Here is a 15,885-nt window from a genome sequence, read left to right on the forward strand (position 1 = left end):
TAATATAGGCAGGATTCTGTCTCTGGTCCCTAGCAAATTTGAACTAGTGCATCTTACGTGAAAGCATTGATCTTTTACCAAATGAATTACCCCTCAAAATTAGACTATTTCAAATATAGGCAAGGTTTTGCCTCTGGCCCCTAGTGAATCTGAACTCTAACCTTTTACGTGGAATTATTGATCTTTTAGCAAATGAGTTACCCCTCAAAGTTAGACTATTTCATCTTCTATATTTTTTAGTTTAATTTACAATGATATGGTCGGTAAATAAAATTAAACCATAGGACCTACCTTGGTTGATCTTTTGTGACTCACCATTATTGCTTGTCATCACTCTTATACATAAAAGAATTTGAATGTTGTCTCCTTGACTTTCTCAGTCAAAGTAACCATTTTTAACGCCATTAGTAGGATTGCCTTAATTCAAATCAAAAAAGTAGGATTGCCTTAATGCGAAAATCGAATATTTAAATTTTCAATAATTAATTCCCAGAACAAATAATCTTCAACCACCCAAATTTGTAATTTTTTAGAAAAGAAATTGTGAAGTAAAACGGGTATGTTGAATGGAGGTCAGCTGAAGTATAAAATAAGAATGATTGAATATCTGAATTTAATGTTCATCTTTAATTTACATGTTCTCTCACCCCAAAGTTAGCTGGTCCAATAAGTTAACATATTAATTAATCTTAATTGAAGTATTTAATTATTCATGTTAAAATCAATAGCCATGCACGATGATGATTTAGAATAGGATATAAAACGATGTTGCATGTGTTTGGTTTTTGAGTGGAAAACAATTAAAATATTTTAAATAATAATATTTTGATTATTTAGAATTGGATGATGAAATTTAGGAATCTAGATTCTCTACTAGGATAAAGCTTTTTACTTTTTTTAGATTTTTTTACTACATATTAGCAAGGAACGAAAGTTCGCTGCTCAGCGAACCTGGCGATATGGCGAAATTTTGCCGTAGTATCACTGAAAGTTCGTCCAAAATGAGATAAAATTCGAAGTTCAAACCCTGCTTCTCATTTTCCCTGATATTCTATTAAAACCCCTCCTCTGGTCTATGCGTTTCTTTCTCTTCACATTTACTTGTTCTGTGTTTCAGGTTGAAGAAGATTGGAGGTTGAAGATTACTGTCTCTGTTCTTTTTTTCACACAAAGAGGGTTAGGCAGTTAGGCTTCTATTACGGCTAACATGAAAACCCTTTGTTGTTTCAGGTTGAAGAAGATCGGAGGTGAAGATGACGTTGTTTCCTTTTTCTTCTTCTTTTTATTTTTTATTTTTTCACACAAAGAGGGTTAGGCAGTTAGGCCTGAAAACCCTTGTTGTTTCGCTGAAAACAGAAAAGGGTGACGGTGACGAGCCCGAATTGCAGAAATTTTGCCTGATTTTTCATTGATTCGCCGGAAAGTCTTCGATTTTCCGGCGATTTCTGGCGACTTGTGAAAGTTTCGTTTCGCCCCCTAGTTTCGGTTCGCCAGGGGGCGAAATCACCGAATTTCGGCGAAAATAAGTTCCATGCATATTAGAGGTGATGTTCATTTTTTGAATTTTAACAAAATGATTTAGAGATAGAACCCCCAATGAGTCTTATGTTATGTTGACCACTTTCTAATTTATAGTGAAGAAGTGGGAGAGTGTACAGAACTCTACTGCGTTGGATGGAGGATCTGAACTCAACACTATGAGGCTGGATTTTATGTACAGAACTCTACTGCGTTGGATGGAGGATCTCCACTAACCTAGCCCCAAGAGGTCTATAATTTATCAACCTCCATGATACTTAATGTTCTCAGTAAACAACACCATGGTGTTTAACTGGTTTAGACACTCACAAGATTTTATTATTTGAAGGATTCCACTAAATACAGGAGCTGCACTCACTCTATATCAACAGCCCCAGGAGGAGCTAAGGCATGAAATGCTCCGAATTCTAGTGGCTTATAATATTGGAAATCAAACAAGGGCAACAAGTATAAGACCATAGAATTGATGAAATAAAACTTATCTAGTTTGGCGAAACACGTCTTTTGTAGAAGTTGAAGAAGAAATCAAGAACACCACAATGCATTTGTGTTTCGCAAAAGAAACAATATAATAATAGCAACAACAATTCGAACAGGGTGAGTTGAGAAGTACAAAATAATACTTTTCTTTAAGGTATTTGAATGCCCTCTATAGTGCAGACTGGGTTTGACATTGGCATCATCATCTTCAAGATACAACAACTCCTCAATTCCAATGGCATGCACTCTAAAGGAATCTACTTGCAAAGAACGTCCGAAGGTAGAACTCACAAAGTCGTCAACAAAACACACACATTTTGATAGAAAACGAAGAGACTAATACTAGTGTTAAAACTGTTAGAGTCATCAATGATCAATTTTTCTCTTTATATAGAAAAAGGAAGAAGAAACACACCTTAAGTCTTGTTTGTTAACTCATCTCAAACACTTACAAAGGAGAATTTACTAATTTTTATTATTCTCCTTTACAAGAAAGGATTAGTAGGCGTTCAGGGTTTTCTATCAAAGTTTGTATGTTAAAATAAAAATAAAAAAGTTCAATTTAATGTTAAAAAAATAATTAGTGTAGTAATTAAATTGGAAAAAAAAAACTGAATTGGTTCATCCCTTTGTGGTTTTCTTTAAAAAAAGAAAAAGAGAGAGTGAATACTTGATAATTGTGGAGAAAATAAATAAAAATGAATATATGAGTGAATAAAATAGAGAGAAATTTATGAATCATGAGTTAGATTTTAAAAAGGTTTAGCCCTTAGACTCTGCAACCTGGGAAGAGAAGCACATCCAGATCGCGCCATTTGAGGCGGAGAGACTTGCCTTCGTAGTCTCTCCGCCTCCCCTGCTCCTCTCCCGTCCCTCTGTTCTACGTCTCTGGCTTTTCTCCCGTCTCTGTCTCATCTCTCCATCCCGCCTCCGTCTCTGCCGTCTCTCTTGTCCCTACGTTCTTCATCTCCGTCTCCTTTCCCGTCTCAGTCTTATCTCTCCCACTTCCTTTTCTCCCGTCTGTCCTGTCTCTACCTTCTTCGATATGTTGCTTTCCTGCCGAGGAACCAGATCTGGTGTTTCACTTTGCTCTTCCCCTCCCTCATTTTCTTCTTTTCTGCTTGACAACCCAGATCTGAAGTTTTGGCTTCGATTTGTTTTTTTTTTTTTCTTTTTTCCCCAGTTTCTCTCATTGCCTCACTTCATCTCTTTCCCACTTCTCCATTCTCCCCCAAAAAAAAAAAAAACCTTGGTTGCAGCGAACTTTGGTGCATACTGCAGAACAACTCCAGGATCTGGAGTACAAGTTCTTCTGCGGCAAGCTTTACAGGTACGCCTCTACGGCAAAGTCGAATGGCAGGTAAGAACCTTCTCCGAGATTTTGATGCTACCAACGCGACAACCCGACAACCAAAATTCCACTTTTGTGGCTACTTTTGTGTCCGCCCTTGTGGCATGTTTTGTGTTCGCCCTTGTGGCGTGTAAGTTTGTGCCTTTGTGGTGTGTATCCTTTTGTAGGTGTTGGTGTTTAATTACTGTTGTATTTGTTACAATTTTCGTTCTAAGGGTGTTCATTGGGTTTGACCTATCCCTTAGCTTGGATGACCCTATTTATTACATGTATGACAATTTGGTCAATTTCCGCTCCTTGGTTTGGTCCGAACCATGTGTTTTCATGCATCTATCTGTATTTTTCCTTTTATGAATGAAGTGCTATCTTTACCAAAAAAAAAAAAAGAAGTTAGATTTTAAATAAGATTAAACTTTTTGTTCTTTAAAAGTAAGGGTGTAAACGGACCAAATTCGGATCGTACAGTGGTAATACCATATTGGCATCCTATTTTATTCGGATGAATTAGGATAATATCCTATCGGTTTTCTGACTGATTTAGTCCGATTCGGATGATAATCGGATAGTTATTTTCTTAAGTAGATTTTATTAAATTAGCATGAATACAGATTGAATACAATTTTCGACTATCTGTTTACATCTTCACCATTTCATTTGTGAGGACTAGGTTTGAAATTTAAGAATTTAACAACTTTGGTAGTTATTTTAGTAGAAAATCTAGAAATATAGTCAAATATCATAGGTATAAAATTTATAAAAGTAAGAAAAATAAATCTAAATAAATAACTTAATCGGATTATTTTATCGGACGGATAATAATCAGTAAGAAAGGGGTATACCATATTCACATCCTATTAGTAATCGAACGGATTCGAATACCCCTAAACGGATGCGATGTGAATTTGGAAGCGAATTTCGGTTATCCATTTACACCCCTATTTAAAAATAGGAGTTTAATGGTAACTGTTGGATAATGATTAAGAATGACATCTATAACTAAATGGTGGTGTTTCACATGTAGAGTAAGAGAAAATAAGAAATAAAATAAAGGAAATAATCAAAAAAAAAAAAAAAAAAGAGGAGGTGAGGCCTCGCCCCTATGTGGCTCCTCCTCTAGGTTTAGATAGGTGGGAATTTTTTTTTTTTATTTAGGAGATAAGTGGGCTTCGATCAACATGTTTATGTATGGATTGCTTAGGCCCAACTACCTTAGGGCCTGTTTGGTTGTAAAAATCTCTAGATTCATGAAATCTAAAGATTCATTTTTTTACACTAAAACGGGAAAAATCGCTTGCACATCTTTCCTGCGCTCATCACAACGCACCACATGGAATATGCTAAACAAATGGCTAAGATTAAAAATCTAATTTTAAGTGAAGGAACCAGTTTTGAGACCATTTACTAAATATCCACCCATTTCTAGAAACCCAGTTCAAACACGTTTGGGAGTCCGTCCTCCATCTTCATCCTCTGGTTGAGAACTCAATAATGAAAACAAAGTTAACAGCAAAGAAGACACACCAGAATTCCCCGGGCACCAAAGGGAACAAATGCTAAGTCTCGATGTGCTCGACTCATAATGAATATGTTGAAAGAATTCTATAAAGAATGCGGATAGGATCGGATCCTATCCATCACATTAAGGAAGCGAGTGGGAAAGAAAAAAGAACCCAGATTGGGCAGATGTGGAGCGGGGTTAGCGATCCACATGGGTGCACCATTGAAGATGATTTTAGGAATACAATGTCATTAGGAGAAAAAAGAAGAGAAGCAAGAAGAAAAAGTAAAAGAAGAAAAGAAGAAGGAGGAAAACTGAAGGAGCTACGAAAAAGCAAACGGGCAAAAGGGCGGGTATTAAATAAATGAGTCTTAAAACTGGGTCCTTTCAATTAAAATCAGATTTTTAATCTTAGCCATTTGTTTAGCATATTCCACATGCCATAGATTGGTGAAATCTCTAGATACCTGAAAGATGCGCATGTCAGATGATTTTTTTCACTAAAAACGTGAATCTGTAGATTTATGGGTAAGGGGTGAAATCCAAAGATTTCAAAAAAGCTATACATTTACACATTCATAAAAATCACGTCGATCAAATAATTTTTTAGGATGAATTCACAAATTTCATTTCACAACCAAACATCTAATTTTATAAATTATAACTCCATAGATTTGAAATCTCTAGATATTTGAAATTTCCAGACTCATGTAACCAAACAAGGCCTTACATACTCCTCCAATTAGTCCAATATTTGTATAGAACTAGCGGGGTCAATAAAATCCTGTCGGCCCGGACAAGCCCTGTCTTGAGATTGGCCAACCCATTGACGCGTGAAAGCTTTTCAAAGAAAAAGTTATAATACAAAACATATGTATCTAATTCGTGACTTTAAAAAAAATACTTCCATCTTAATTCTCCATTTCTACAAAATAATAATAATAATAATAATAATAATAATAATAATAATAATAATAATAATAATAATAATAATAATAATAATAATAATAATAATAATAATAATAATAATAATAATAATAATAATAATTTTAAGGATGATAAATTTCATTTAAATTATTGATTCCGATTTTATCGAAGCTATTTTTAATAAAAAGACCAATTAAGAATAAATTCTTTTATGGTTAAACTATATTTTCTAAAATATCATAATTAGGCCAATGCAGGAGCTATTCTAATGGTTGAAACCAACGGAAAAGCAATCCTCTGTTGTGCACAGCAGTGCGGCACCACAAATTGACACTTGTTGTATTCTTAATAAACGACTTAGATTAGAAGGCAAATTTTAAGTGAAAATAACTCATCTTATGACCCGTTTTAACAAAAAATTACCCGTTTATTAGATCCGATTTTAAATATGGTTACCAAGATTTGTTTCCAAGATTCTCTCATCCTTCTCGCAACACCATCTTCTTCGCTCAACTCCATCTTCTTTTCAACAATGAGATCAAATCAATCATTTCTCATCCTTAGCTTGGGAATTGATAATTTCTTTCTAAGAAATTGAAGGTAGTATGGCCGAGTTTTTGGGATGCTTGCTTTGATGCTCGATTTGAGGTAAGATTCTGAAAGAATTTCAATTTTTGCGGTGGTGGGTTCTTGAGTTTTTGCTGGTGAGTTGAAATTCCAAACCGTTACAAGGGATTTGTTGACGAGACTACATTGAAAACTGGAGAGGGTTTAGTGCCATAGAGGTTCATTTGAACAATCTCTACACCAGATTCAAGCACCATTTTGATTACGGTCCTGGGCTTGGCCCTAGCTCAGGAATCTGTCTTTTGAAGCTAGATGGAATTGCTCATGAATTCATCAAATCGCTTTTCAGAGCTTCAACAGCTCTTTACAGAACAGATCCATGGAAGAGATTGCGACATCAACACTTATTTGGTGTTCTTGTTGGTAAAGACTGTGATTGGACTGGCAAGAAACAACAATTTCCTTGTGCCCGATTCATCGAAAGAGATGGAAAAACAAGAGGGAAGAAGATGGAGTTGCAGCAACGATGGTTTGGAAACAAATCTTGGATAACCATATTTAAAATCGGATCTTATAAACGGGTAATTTTTTGTTCAAACAGGTCATAAGATGGGTTATTTTCACTTAAAACCTGTTTTCTAATTTGAGTCGTTTATTAAGAATACGACACGTGTCATCGTGTCATTGTCGTGTCGCACTGCTGTGTACAATAGGGAGATGTGCACAGCAAATGATTTTTTTTCGAAACGAAAACTTCTTAGTGAAGAGGTCGTGGGTTTGACTCTTGCTGAGGCATATTGATATCTTCATCCTCCGATTTAATAAAGCCCGTTTACACAAAAAAAAAAATCTCATGTTTAAGGATTTTTATGATGAAATAGAAATTCTTGAAATCGATTTTTATGATGAAATAGAAATTCTGAAAATCCTACAAAAGCTACAAAAATTATGTTTAAAGATGATATGTTGGTTGAATTAGTTTTATTTTTTGTTAGATTATTTGGAACTCCGTTTTCTCTAACAAATTTAAGAATAAAAAATTTAACTCAGCCTTTATCTTGCTTATTATTTTTTAAAGAAAATAATGGTCTTTTATGAATATTATAATATTATTTAAATGGAACCTCAAGATTCTAAATTTTATATATATATATATATATATAACTTTTTTTTTTTTTAATTTGAGAGACATCAAGGAAAGCAACGCTGTAACTTTATTTTTATTTTTGAACCTTTGGTTTTTGGTAAGGAATAATTTAGTCTGCATTTTCTCCAATTTGAAAGATACCTGTATGTACTTTTGGACTTAGGTAACTTTGGAATGAGACGGGGGCTTGGTAGAGAGAGAAAAGAAAACGCCATTGAAGTTTGAAACGAGGTCTCTGGTAAGTCTCTGCTACTAGTAGTTCTTTAAAAAGAGTAATCAAGCTTTGGTACTTCGTAGGTGATTAAGGCTTACAGTACGAATCCAATCGATCTTCTCGGCGATGTTCGAGCAGCAGCATTTCATGGATCTGCAGGACGAAGCCGGAAGCTTTGGAGACCCGAAATCGTGGTTGTCTGGGGAAGATCATTCTTCTCCCATACTGCAACAAACTTTGTCTTCTCTCTCTAACGGCAATGGCAACAACGGCAATGTCGATAAGGTTCTGTATAAGAACCTTGTCGAGATCGTTCCACTCGTCGAGTCACTCATGGTTTACTTTGATCCTTCCATTTCGTCTTTATTTTGTTTTCCTTGTCTTTCCACTTTCACTAGTTCAATTCTTTGTTGTTTAGAGGTTCTTTCTTCCAATTCTGTTTGTGTTTTCAAATTTTTTCAGAAGGATCGGAGAGTCAACACTTCCTTCACGCGTCGGTCTTCGGTGGTCTACACCAAGACGCCTTCTCGAGAAGCACTAGCCAAGAAGGTAACTTTCCTTGTTGGGAATAAGAATTTACTAGCAGAATCAACCCAACCGTACTCTAGATTGCCACCTGGTTTAGTTTTCTTCATGGTAGATTTTGGTATTTTTGTTGCACTCCCGCAGCTTCTTCTTTTTTTAGCTAGAAATTGTTGGTCTGTGTTCTGTTCTAATAGTATCTCGACTGTGATTTGTACATATTGGGATTAGGGGTTTCTACTTTCTAGGGCAAAATGTAGGAGGTTTATAATTTGTCTGAAGTAATTCCCTTGTTGTTTTTTGTTGTTTCCCAATCCGATCTGCAGTTTGTGCAACAATAACTAGGTTTATTTAGTTATGTTATTTGACATCTAATCATGTATAGAGACAAGATTTGGAGGTCATGCTTCCTATGCCCTAATGCGCTGTACCAGAAGATAACTGTGTTTTCTTCTTAGAAAGGAAGAGAATTGTTGTTTGGGACGGGACTTTGGACTTACCTTGTGCCTGGTAAATCTGCATTAGGTTTGGGGATAAGCTTGCTAATAAACCAATACATCAGGATGAAATGGATAAAATTTACTGACACTAAACCTTCTCACTATTGATTCAAAAAATTAGCACGTAGAATGAAAATATTACTCAACGTTACCTTCTACTCTTAAAAACGGAAATTTTAAGGATGTCACTAGGATTTGAGGAGTCTAATTTTATTATCCATATGGCCAACCCTAATTTAGTTTGGAAATGCTATGGTATTTTAGTATTTTTTTTTTCTTCTTTTCCTGATGTTGTGGTCTCCATGTATTATATTATTGCTGTTGATCAATGAAATAGTATTTTCTACTTGATTACAGGAAGCAAAAGGTAAAAAAGCAGCCCAATCTATCCCAACCAGAAAACAAAGGGATAGCGAGGAGAAGGAGTCAAGCCAAAACACCTCTTCTGATGACTGCTCATTGTTTTCATCAAGGGCACTGGCACTAGAAAAGGATGCAGAAGATTTAATTGTATTACAAAAACAAGTGGAGGATCTACAAAGGAAATTGTTAGAGAAAGATGAGCTTCTGAAGTCAGAAATATCCTCAAAGAACCAGTTGGCAGAAGCCCATGCTAAAATTGATGAACAGAGACGCCTTATTGCAGAGAAAGAGTCACTTATCAAATCTGCTCATTCACAACTTTCAGATGCAAAGGTGTGTAGACTTTGACCATTCTTTCTGTTGTTATATTGATGTCATGATATTTTTGGTTATTGTAAGGATGACTGCAGGGTACAATTTTTCTCATCACCAGTAAAATATTCTTATTTTACAAAGAGCAAATTTATAGTACTATATGTTAATTTCCGGTTATTTTATAACTTTGCTAGCCTTTATGCAACATTAAGTTGTGCTGCTGCAACCTGTTGGAAGTTTAAACTTGGAAGCACCCTCTTCTGCGAAGCACAGGGTAAGACTCCCTGCAGTAGCAGAAGCCTTGTACATTGGGTTGTTCCTTTTCGTTTTCCCCCCCAATATGGCATTTCACCACCAATGTCAGCTTAGTGATAAGTGCTAAGATGACTAGAGGATAGTCAGAATATACAGGGGAAGTTCATGCATGCCAAAAGGCAAAGTTTGATTTAAGTTCTCTATCTCCCTTGTTAGGTGATATTGTCATAGAAGGATAATAGTGGCAAATTACATTCCCTGCAGTGTCATCTGTCCTCCCCCCCCCCCCCCCCCCCCCCCATCCAAAAAAAAAAAAAGAGTCAAACCTTGTACTATTAGGTTCTATATAGTAAATTCTCCAATTTCAATTCATAAAATATTGGGTAAAAGGTCTCTCATACCAAGACAGACAAATGCCTCATTTTGTCTCCATTCTTGATTGCTGATTCAAATCATTTGAAGAAGCACTTATGCAAAATACTGGAGTCCTTGTATATGCTGTGTGAAAGGCACTTTACGGTTCCCCTGTAACATGATGGTATGCTGATGAACTGCCACAGGATTTTGTGTCCTGATTTGGTGCTTGTATCAGATACTTGTATCTTCGTGTCTGCAGTTTCAAACTTTGCTGCCACATTGCCAAAACCAGCATAAGGCACAATGTTGGATGGTTTGCAAGAAGCTTCTTATGTTTGCTTGGATCACCCCATGACACTAATAGTTGGGTTCTTCCACAGATAAAGCTTGCAGACAAGCAAGCAACATTGGAAAAATTACAATGGGAAGCAATGACATCCAATCAAAAAGTTGAGAAGATCCAGGAGGAACTAGACTCGATGCATGGAGAGATCTCGTTGTATATGTTGTTTTTTGAAGGGTTGACAACGAGTAGTCCCAGTGAATGTGCAAAGGACTATGATTTCGTTCCTAATTATTTTGACACTCTTCCGTCTATAGTAAGTTAATCTTCTCCAACACCACTACACCCCCTCCCCGAAAAAATATATATTTTTGGCTGTAGCAGATGACAAATCTTTAGTGGCATGGTATGTACCTATACGCATGGCTCTTTAATTTATATGTGTCTTTAGGTATTGGTTTTCAAGATGTTAGCATATATATATATCTTAGATTTTGTTTCCACTATATGTTTATGAAGGTTGAACCATAGTACCAGATTTTGGGAAAGTTCCACTATATTATTATAAAGGTGAAACCACTATGATGTCAATCCTTAATTGTTTGGACACTCTTCCACCTTTAGTAAGCTAATCTTCTCCAACCCCACAACACCCCCTCCCCCAAAAAAAAATATTTTTGGCTGTATAAGATGACAAATCTTTAGTAGCATGGTACATACATGTATGCATGGCTCTTTAATTTATATGTGGCTTTAGGTATTGGTTTTTCAATATGTTAGCATATTTATGTATCTTAGATTTTGTTTCCACTATATGTTTATAAAGGTTGAACTATAGTACAAGATTTTGAGAAATTTCCACTATATGTTTATAAAGGTAAAACCACTATGATGTCAATCCTTATTGTTTGGACACTCTTCCACCTATAGTAAGCTAATCTTCTCCAACCTCACGACACGCCCTCCCTGAAAAGAAATCTTTTTGGCTGTATTAGACGACAAATCTTTAGTGGCATGGTACATACTTGTATGCATGGCTCTTTAATTTATATGTGGCTTTAGATATTGGTTTTCAAGATGTTAGCATAATTATTTATCTTAGATTTTGTTTTCACTATATATATATTTTTTTGGGAAAGGTAGCTTGTTACCAAGGGGTGAGAATTAAATTACTAATATACGACGCCGAGTGGGTGTGTTTTCACTATATTTAATAAAGGTAAAACTTGGCAAAATTTCGGTAGTTTTGGCAGTCACCAAAACGAAATGGAGGTCAATATTCATACTACAAAGTTTTGCTGAAATTTTGCCCATGGAACAAAATTCGACCGAAATGGTCGAAATGCCTGCATATTTTGAAATCGAAATGAAATACAAGGACAGGCATGAAAAGTGTCTTGTATCGTATCGTATCCACCAATATTTCGGCCCGATATGGTATTGAGCCGAAACGACACATTGCTAGCCTATAAAGTGCCATGTTTCGACCATTTTTTCAACCTATCGATGATTTTATCTATTTCGAGCGATATCGCCAGGGTGATTTCGACCCTCTTTTCAAATTTTTTTTTTATTTCTCTTGCTTTCATCCCTCTTTTCACCTAATTTCTACAAATCCATTTCATTCAAACACTAGATTCGCTCTTCTATTTGTGCATTTTCTCAAATCTTGCAAGGTGAGTAACCAACTTCCTCATTTTTTATTTTTGTTTTGTTTGTGCCTTAAATCATCTTAGATTGCTTCCAAATTTAAGTATGTTTACTTTAGAGTGTTGATCTATGAATCTGTAGTGTCAAAATTAGTTTTTTATTCTTCGTACTATTTTTTTAATTTTTCTGTTATTAAAAATTATTTAGTAAATTATGTATATTGCTAAAAATGTATATGTATAGTAGATGTATGAGCTTCAAATTAATGTATGTGAGAGTTAGAGACACCATATTGCTGTGATGGTGTTGAATGATTGAATCAAAATTTTTTCTGTTAATTATGTAATTTTACTGTATTTAAAATATATTTAAATGATTAAAAAAATATATTTAAAAATAAAAAAAGCTAATTAATTTCTGTTTTAAATTAAAAAATAGGAGAGTATTATGGGAAGCATGTATGCAATTTTTGGAGCATGTTGTGAGCTTTTTAAGATAGTTATTGTGTATTTTTAATGTGTGTGTGTGTGTGTGTATATATATATATATATATAATCTATATCTGTATGGGGTGTAGACGGAAGAGGGAGACATTGAATAGAGTAGACTTGTAATTAGTAACATTCTCATTTCTTCTCTTATGTAGTATATACTTGGAAAGTTGGATGTTACATTTTCAATAGTTTTTTTAGTAAACTAGTAGTTCTATAGTATTTATTATGCTTGAAATAGGTAGTATGCAAGAATCCAAATCAATTTGAGTCCATATGCGGCCCGAAATTGAGGTTCCAAGTGTCCAAAAAAAAGTGTCCAGTTTCGGTTGAAACAAAACATGGGAATTTCGGCCTTTTGCAAGGTCGAAATTCCCATATCGACCGAAATTTGTTCCTTGATTTTGCCACCAAAATCTCTAAAATTTCAGTAAACTTTGAAAATTCCAAGGGAGGTACCGTATGGGGCTTATGGCTATAGATATGGATATGGTGGCATATTGTGGTTGATCTGCTGATTCCAGTAGCATGTCTACGTATGGGTATGGGGATGGATCAAGTGCATCATTTGTGGACTCCATTCTTGGATATCCATCAAGACTAGCACATCCAATTATACCAGTTCCGCGATTGAGTTACAATCCATGGACATTCAATACATTCACTAGGTAGGTTATCTACTTTATGTTGATGATGCCATGTATAGTAGGGCTGTGATGGACTATATGGATAACTTTATTTGTACAATGTCATAGCTTGCTTATGTCCAGTATTCACAGTAATTCACCTTAGAGATGGATCTAGCGTGACACATACTTGTATATTGAATTCTACTTTTTGTTGCATTCTAATAAAAATCTTAGTGTTGTCTTGCATAATATCCATATTTATATTTGTGAAAATGCATGTTCTAGACTTCTAGCTTCGCCCGCATACAGCTAGGCATGTGTTGATCAAGAGAACCACTTTGGGTTAGGTTTTAGGCAAAAATAACAGGATTGTACTTATTGGCCTCAAATTAAGCTGGAGATTGAAAACCAGTCCCAAGAAACACCAAAAAACCCATTGAAAACTACGATCGAAGATTTCGCCAAAATTTCGGCAAAACAAAAAAAAATTCTGACGGAAAAACTAAAATTTAGAATATTAATGTTAGAAATTTTAGTTGATCCAGGTTGAGTTACCAATAAGGATGCAGCCCTAAACTTGCACAAGTCACTTAGTAGGATCTATTAAGGTACCATTAGTGCCACAGGGGTATTACATAAAATATTTATGTTATTCTACTGTAGTTTAACATAGGTATATCCTTTTTCTGTAATTACATTTATTGGTTAATGGTTTAGAAGAATCTCCCATCCACAATTAGAGATTCATTTTATTCTTTCTAATCATGAGGTGTTTTCTCTGGTTTCTTTTGTAAATGTACCCATGACTCTTAGAAACGACGCTGGCTTTGGCTGAATACCGGCCTCTCACATGGATAATGATGAAGCATGAAATAAAATAGGTACAAAAGGAAGTATACCCGTGTACCAGACAGGTCTAAGAAAGGGTGGAAAATAGACTCTAAAAGTCCTAGAAACACTAGTACCTGTAAACTAAGGGACAGGCCTTGGCGCAATGGTCGGCGGACCATAGTTGTAGCCTGAGGTCAAGACATCAAAACAGCTTCTCAGTAAAAATGCTGGGGGCAAGGCTGCTTAGGTAAGTTGCCCCCCAGGAGTCTGCTTGTGTAGAAGCCTTAGGCAGCGGGTTCACCTTTTTAATAATACCCGTAAAGTCAACAGAAAGGTAGATAATCAAGCTGCCATTTTTATTGTTAGTAATCAAATGTTCCACAAGAGAATGAAACATATTAGAGTGGACTGCCATCTATTGTGGGATGCAGTGATTAAGAAATTGATTTACACTCCTTTTGTGACTTCTAGTTGTCAACTTAAGAGACTTGTTTACTAGGGCATTGTTCCAAGGTGTTTTTCTCCTAGGGTGTTCCAAGATTGGGCACGGTGATGTATATGCTCTAGCTTTTGATGGACCTTAAGACATTATTAGTACCATTGGGATATCAGTGTCAGTATTATTATTTATTATGTTCTCATGTGTAATTTGCACATTTGCACATTAGTGTGTGCTTTCTTGTAGCTACATTTCATTATAAAAGTTTCTCATTGTTGTAATTTATGTTTTCTAGTTGTTTGGTTTCTGATTGAAGTAGCTTGGTCTGGAGTCTGGACAGGATGACATGGATGATATGGAGATGCAGAAAATGGAAGAAGCTAGGGAGGCATACATTGCGGCTGTCCACGCTGCTATAGAAAACCAAGATGAGGATTCTCTAGCAGCTGCAGCTGAGGCAAGGTCCCGGCTTCAATCCTTTGTTTTCAAGACCAACGAGCAAAATTTCGACAAAAATGGAGGCCGTCCAAGTTCCCTGAGCTCTTGAGTTGCCTGTCTGTTATCCTTTCCCCATAGTGTGATATACTTCAATCTTGCATATCAGTTTCTGGGAACTCTTTGTTCATAATGTAAACCAATTTATGCAAGAAAGAAGTTCATTCCTCCTCATTACTTGGTAAATAGTATGTTGCTTCTTACACATTGAGTCAGAGATATAACTAGGCACTAGCATGATGTTATATCATGTGGTGCACAATCGAAACACAAGTTTGAGGGAGAAAAGCTTCTTGACCACATTAGAATTATAACTTTGTTTGTAGAGGGGGAGAGGGGCCTAACAGAATGTTGTTATTAGTTACTATTACTTATGTTGCCAGGACATGTAAGGCATAAAGAAGTCAATTGTTCATGGCATGATCTGTAGAGTACCATTAGATAATTGACAATGAATCACTGGTTGCTGCAATTTAAGAGTATGATCTAGTAGGAGCAGTGGTAGGTGCTCAAGTATGCAGCTTCGTCTTAGAGTTTAACATTCCTTCAGCCCAAGCTGAGATTGGAGTACACTAGTACAACACATTAAGCCTTAAGATTTTATAAGAGAAAAACTCTGAGACGCAGTGGTTTCTGGCTTTGGCACTAATTCTGGACAATCATTCCATTCACTTCGCAATGGTCGAAACATTTACAGTGGTTTTGTGGGACAATAAAAGTCATTATGAGATTTCAACAGTACCAGGGAAAGGAAATGAAGCTTAAAGAAGTCATCAAAACAGGAATCCGGATCATCACCCCCATCCGACGGGGAGCCCGACGGTTTTTCCACCACAAAAAGTGGTGGGCCCCACCTGAAAAATATATTAAAAAAATTAAAAAACAGAAAAACCCTCCCATCACCACCCTGGCCCCCCTGTTTTTTGTGGTGGTAAGCCGTCGGGCCGACAGGGTTGCAGATCCGGACTCTCAAAACAGATGCTCTGGGGGCCAGCATTGCTTGGACTTCACTGCAAAGTGTCTTGATCGTAC

General features: G+C 35.9%; 1 protein-coding gene across 6 annotated transcripts; it reads left to right on the forward strand.

Annotated features, from left to right (window-relative positions):
- The first annotated feature begins 7,655 nt into the window (after positions 1-7,655).
- MPB2C (movement protein binding protein 2C) lies at positions 7,656-15,650 on the forward strand. 6 transcript variants are annotated; one of them, XM_089159267.1, is made up of 6 exons: positions 7,656-7,747; positions 7,862-8,059; positions 8,186-8,272; positions 9,103-9,441; positions 10,416-10,634; positions 14,678-15,650. In XM_089159267.1, the coding sequence occupies exons 2-6, from the start codon at positions 7,871-7,873 to the stop codon at positions 14,903-14,905; spliced, it is 1,062 nt and encodes a 353-aa protein (XP_089015393.1). In that variant the 5' UTR covers positions 7,656-7,747; positions 7,862-7,870; the 3' UTR covers positions 14,906-15,650. The 6 variants fall into 6 exon arrangements, with proteins under 6 accessions (XP_089015393.1, XP_089015389.1, XP_089015391.1 ...); XM_089159264.1 differs by having other exon boundaries at positions 7,696-7,748; positions 7,849-8,059; XM_089159263.1 differs by having other exon boundaries at positions 7,657-8,059; positions 14,678-15,649.
- The last annotated feature ends 235 nt before the right edge of the window (positions 15,651-15,885 follow it).

The sequence above is a fragment of the Hakea prostrata genome, chromosome 6 (assembly GCF_041222555.1).
Source record: "Hakea prostrata isolate BN-2017 chromosome 6, UWA_Hpros_2, whole genome shotgun sequence".
NCBI lineage: Eukaryota > Viridiplantae > Streptophyta > Magnoliopsida > Proteales > Proteaceae > Hakea > Hakea prostrata.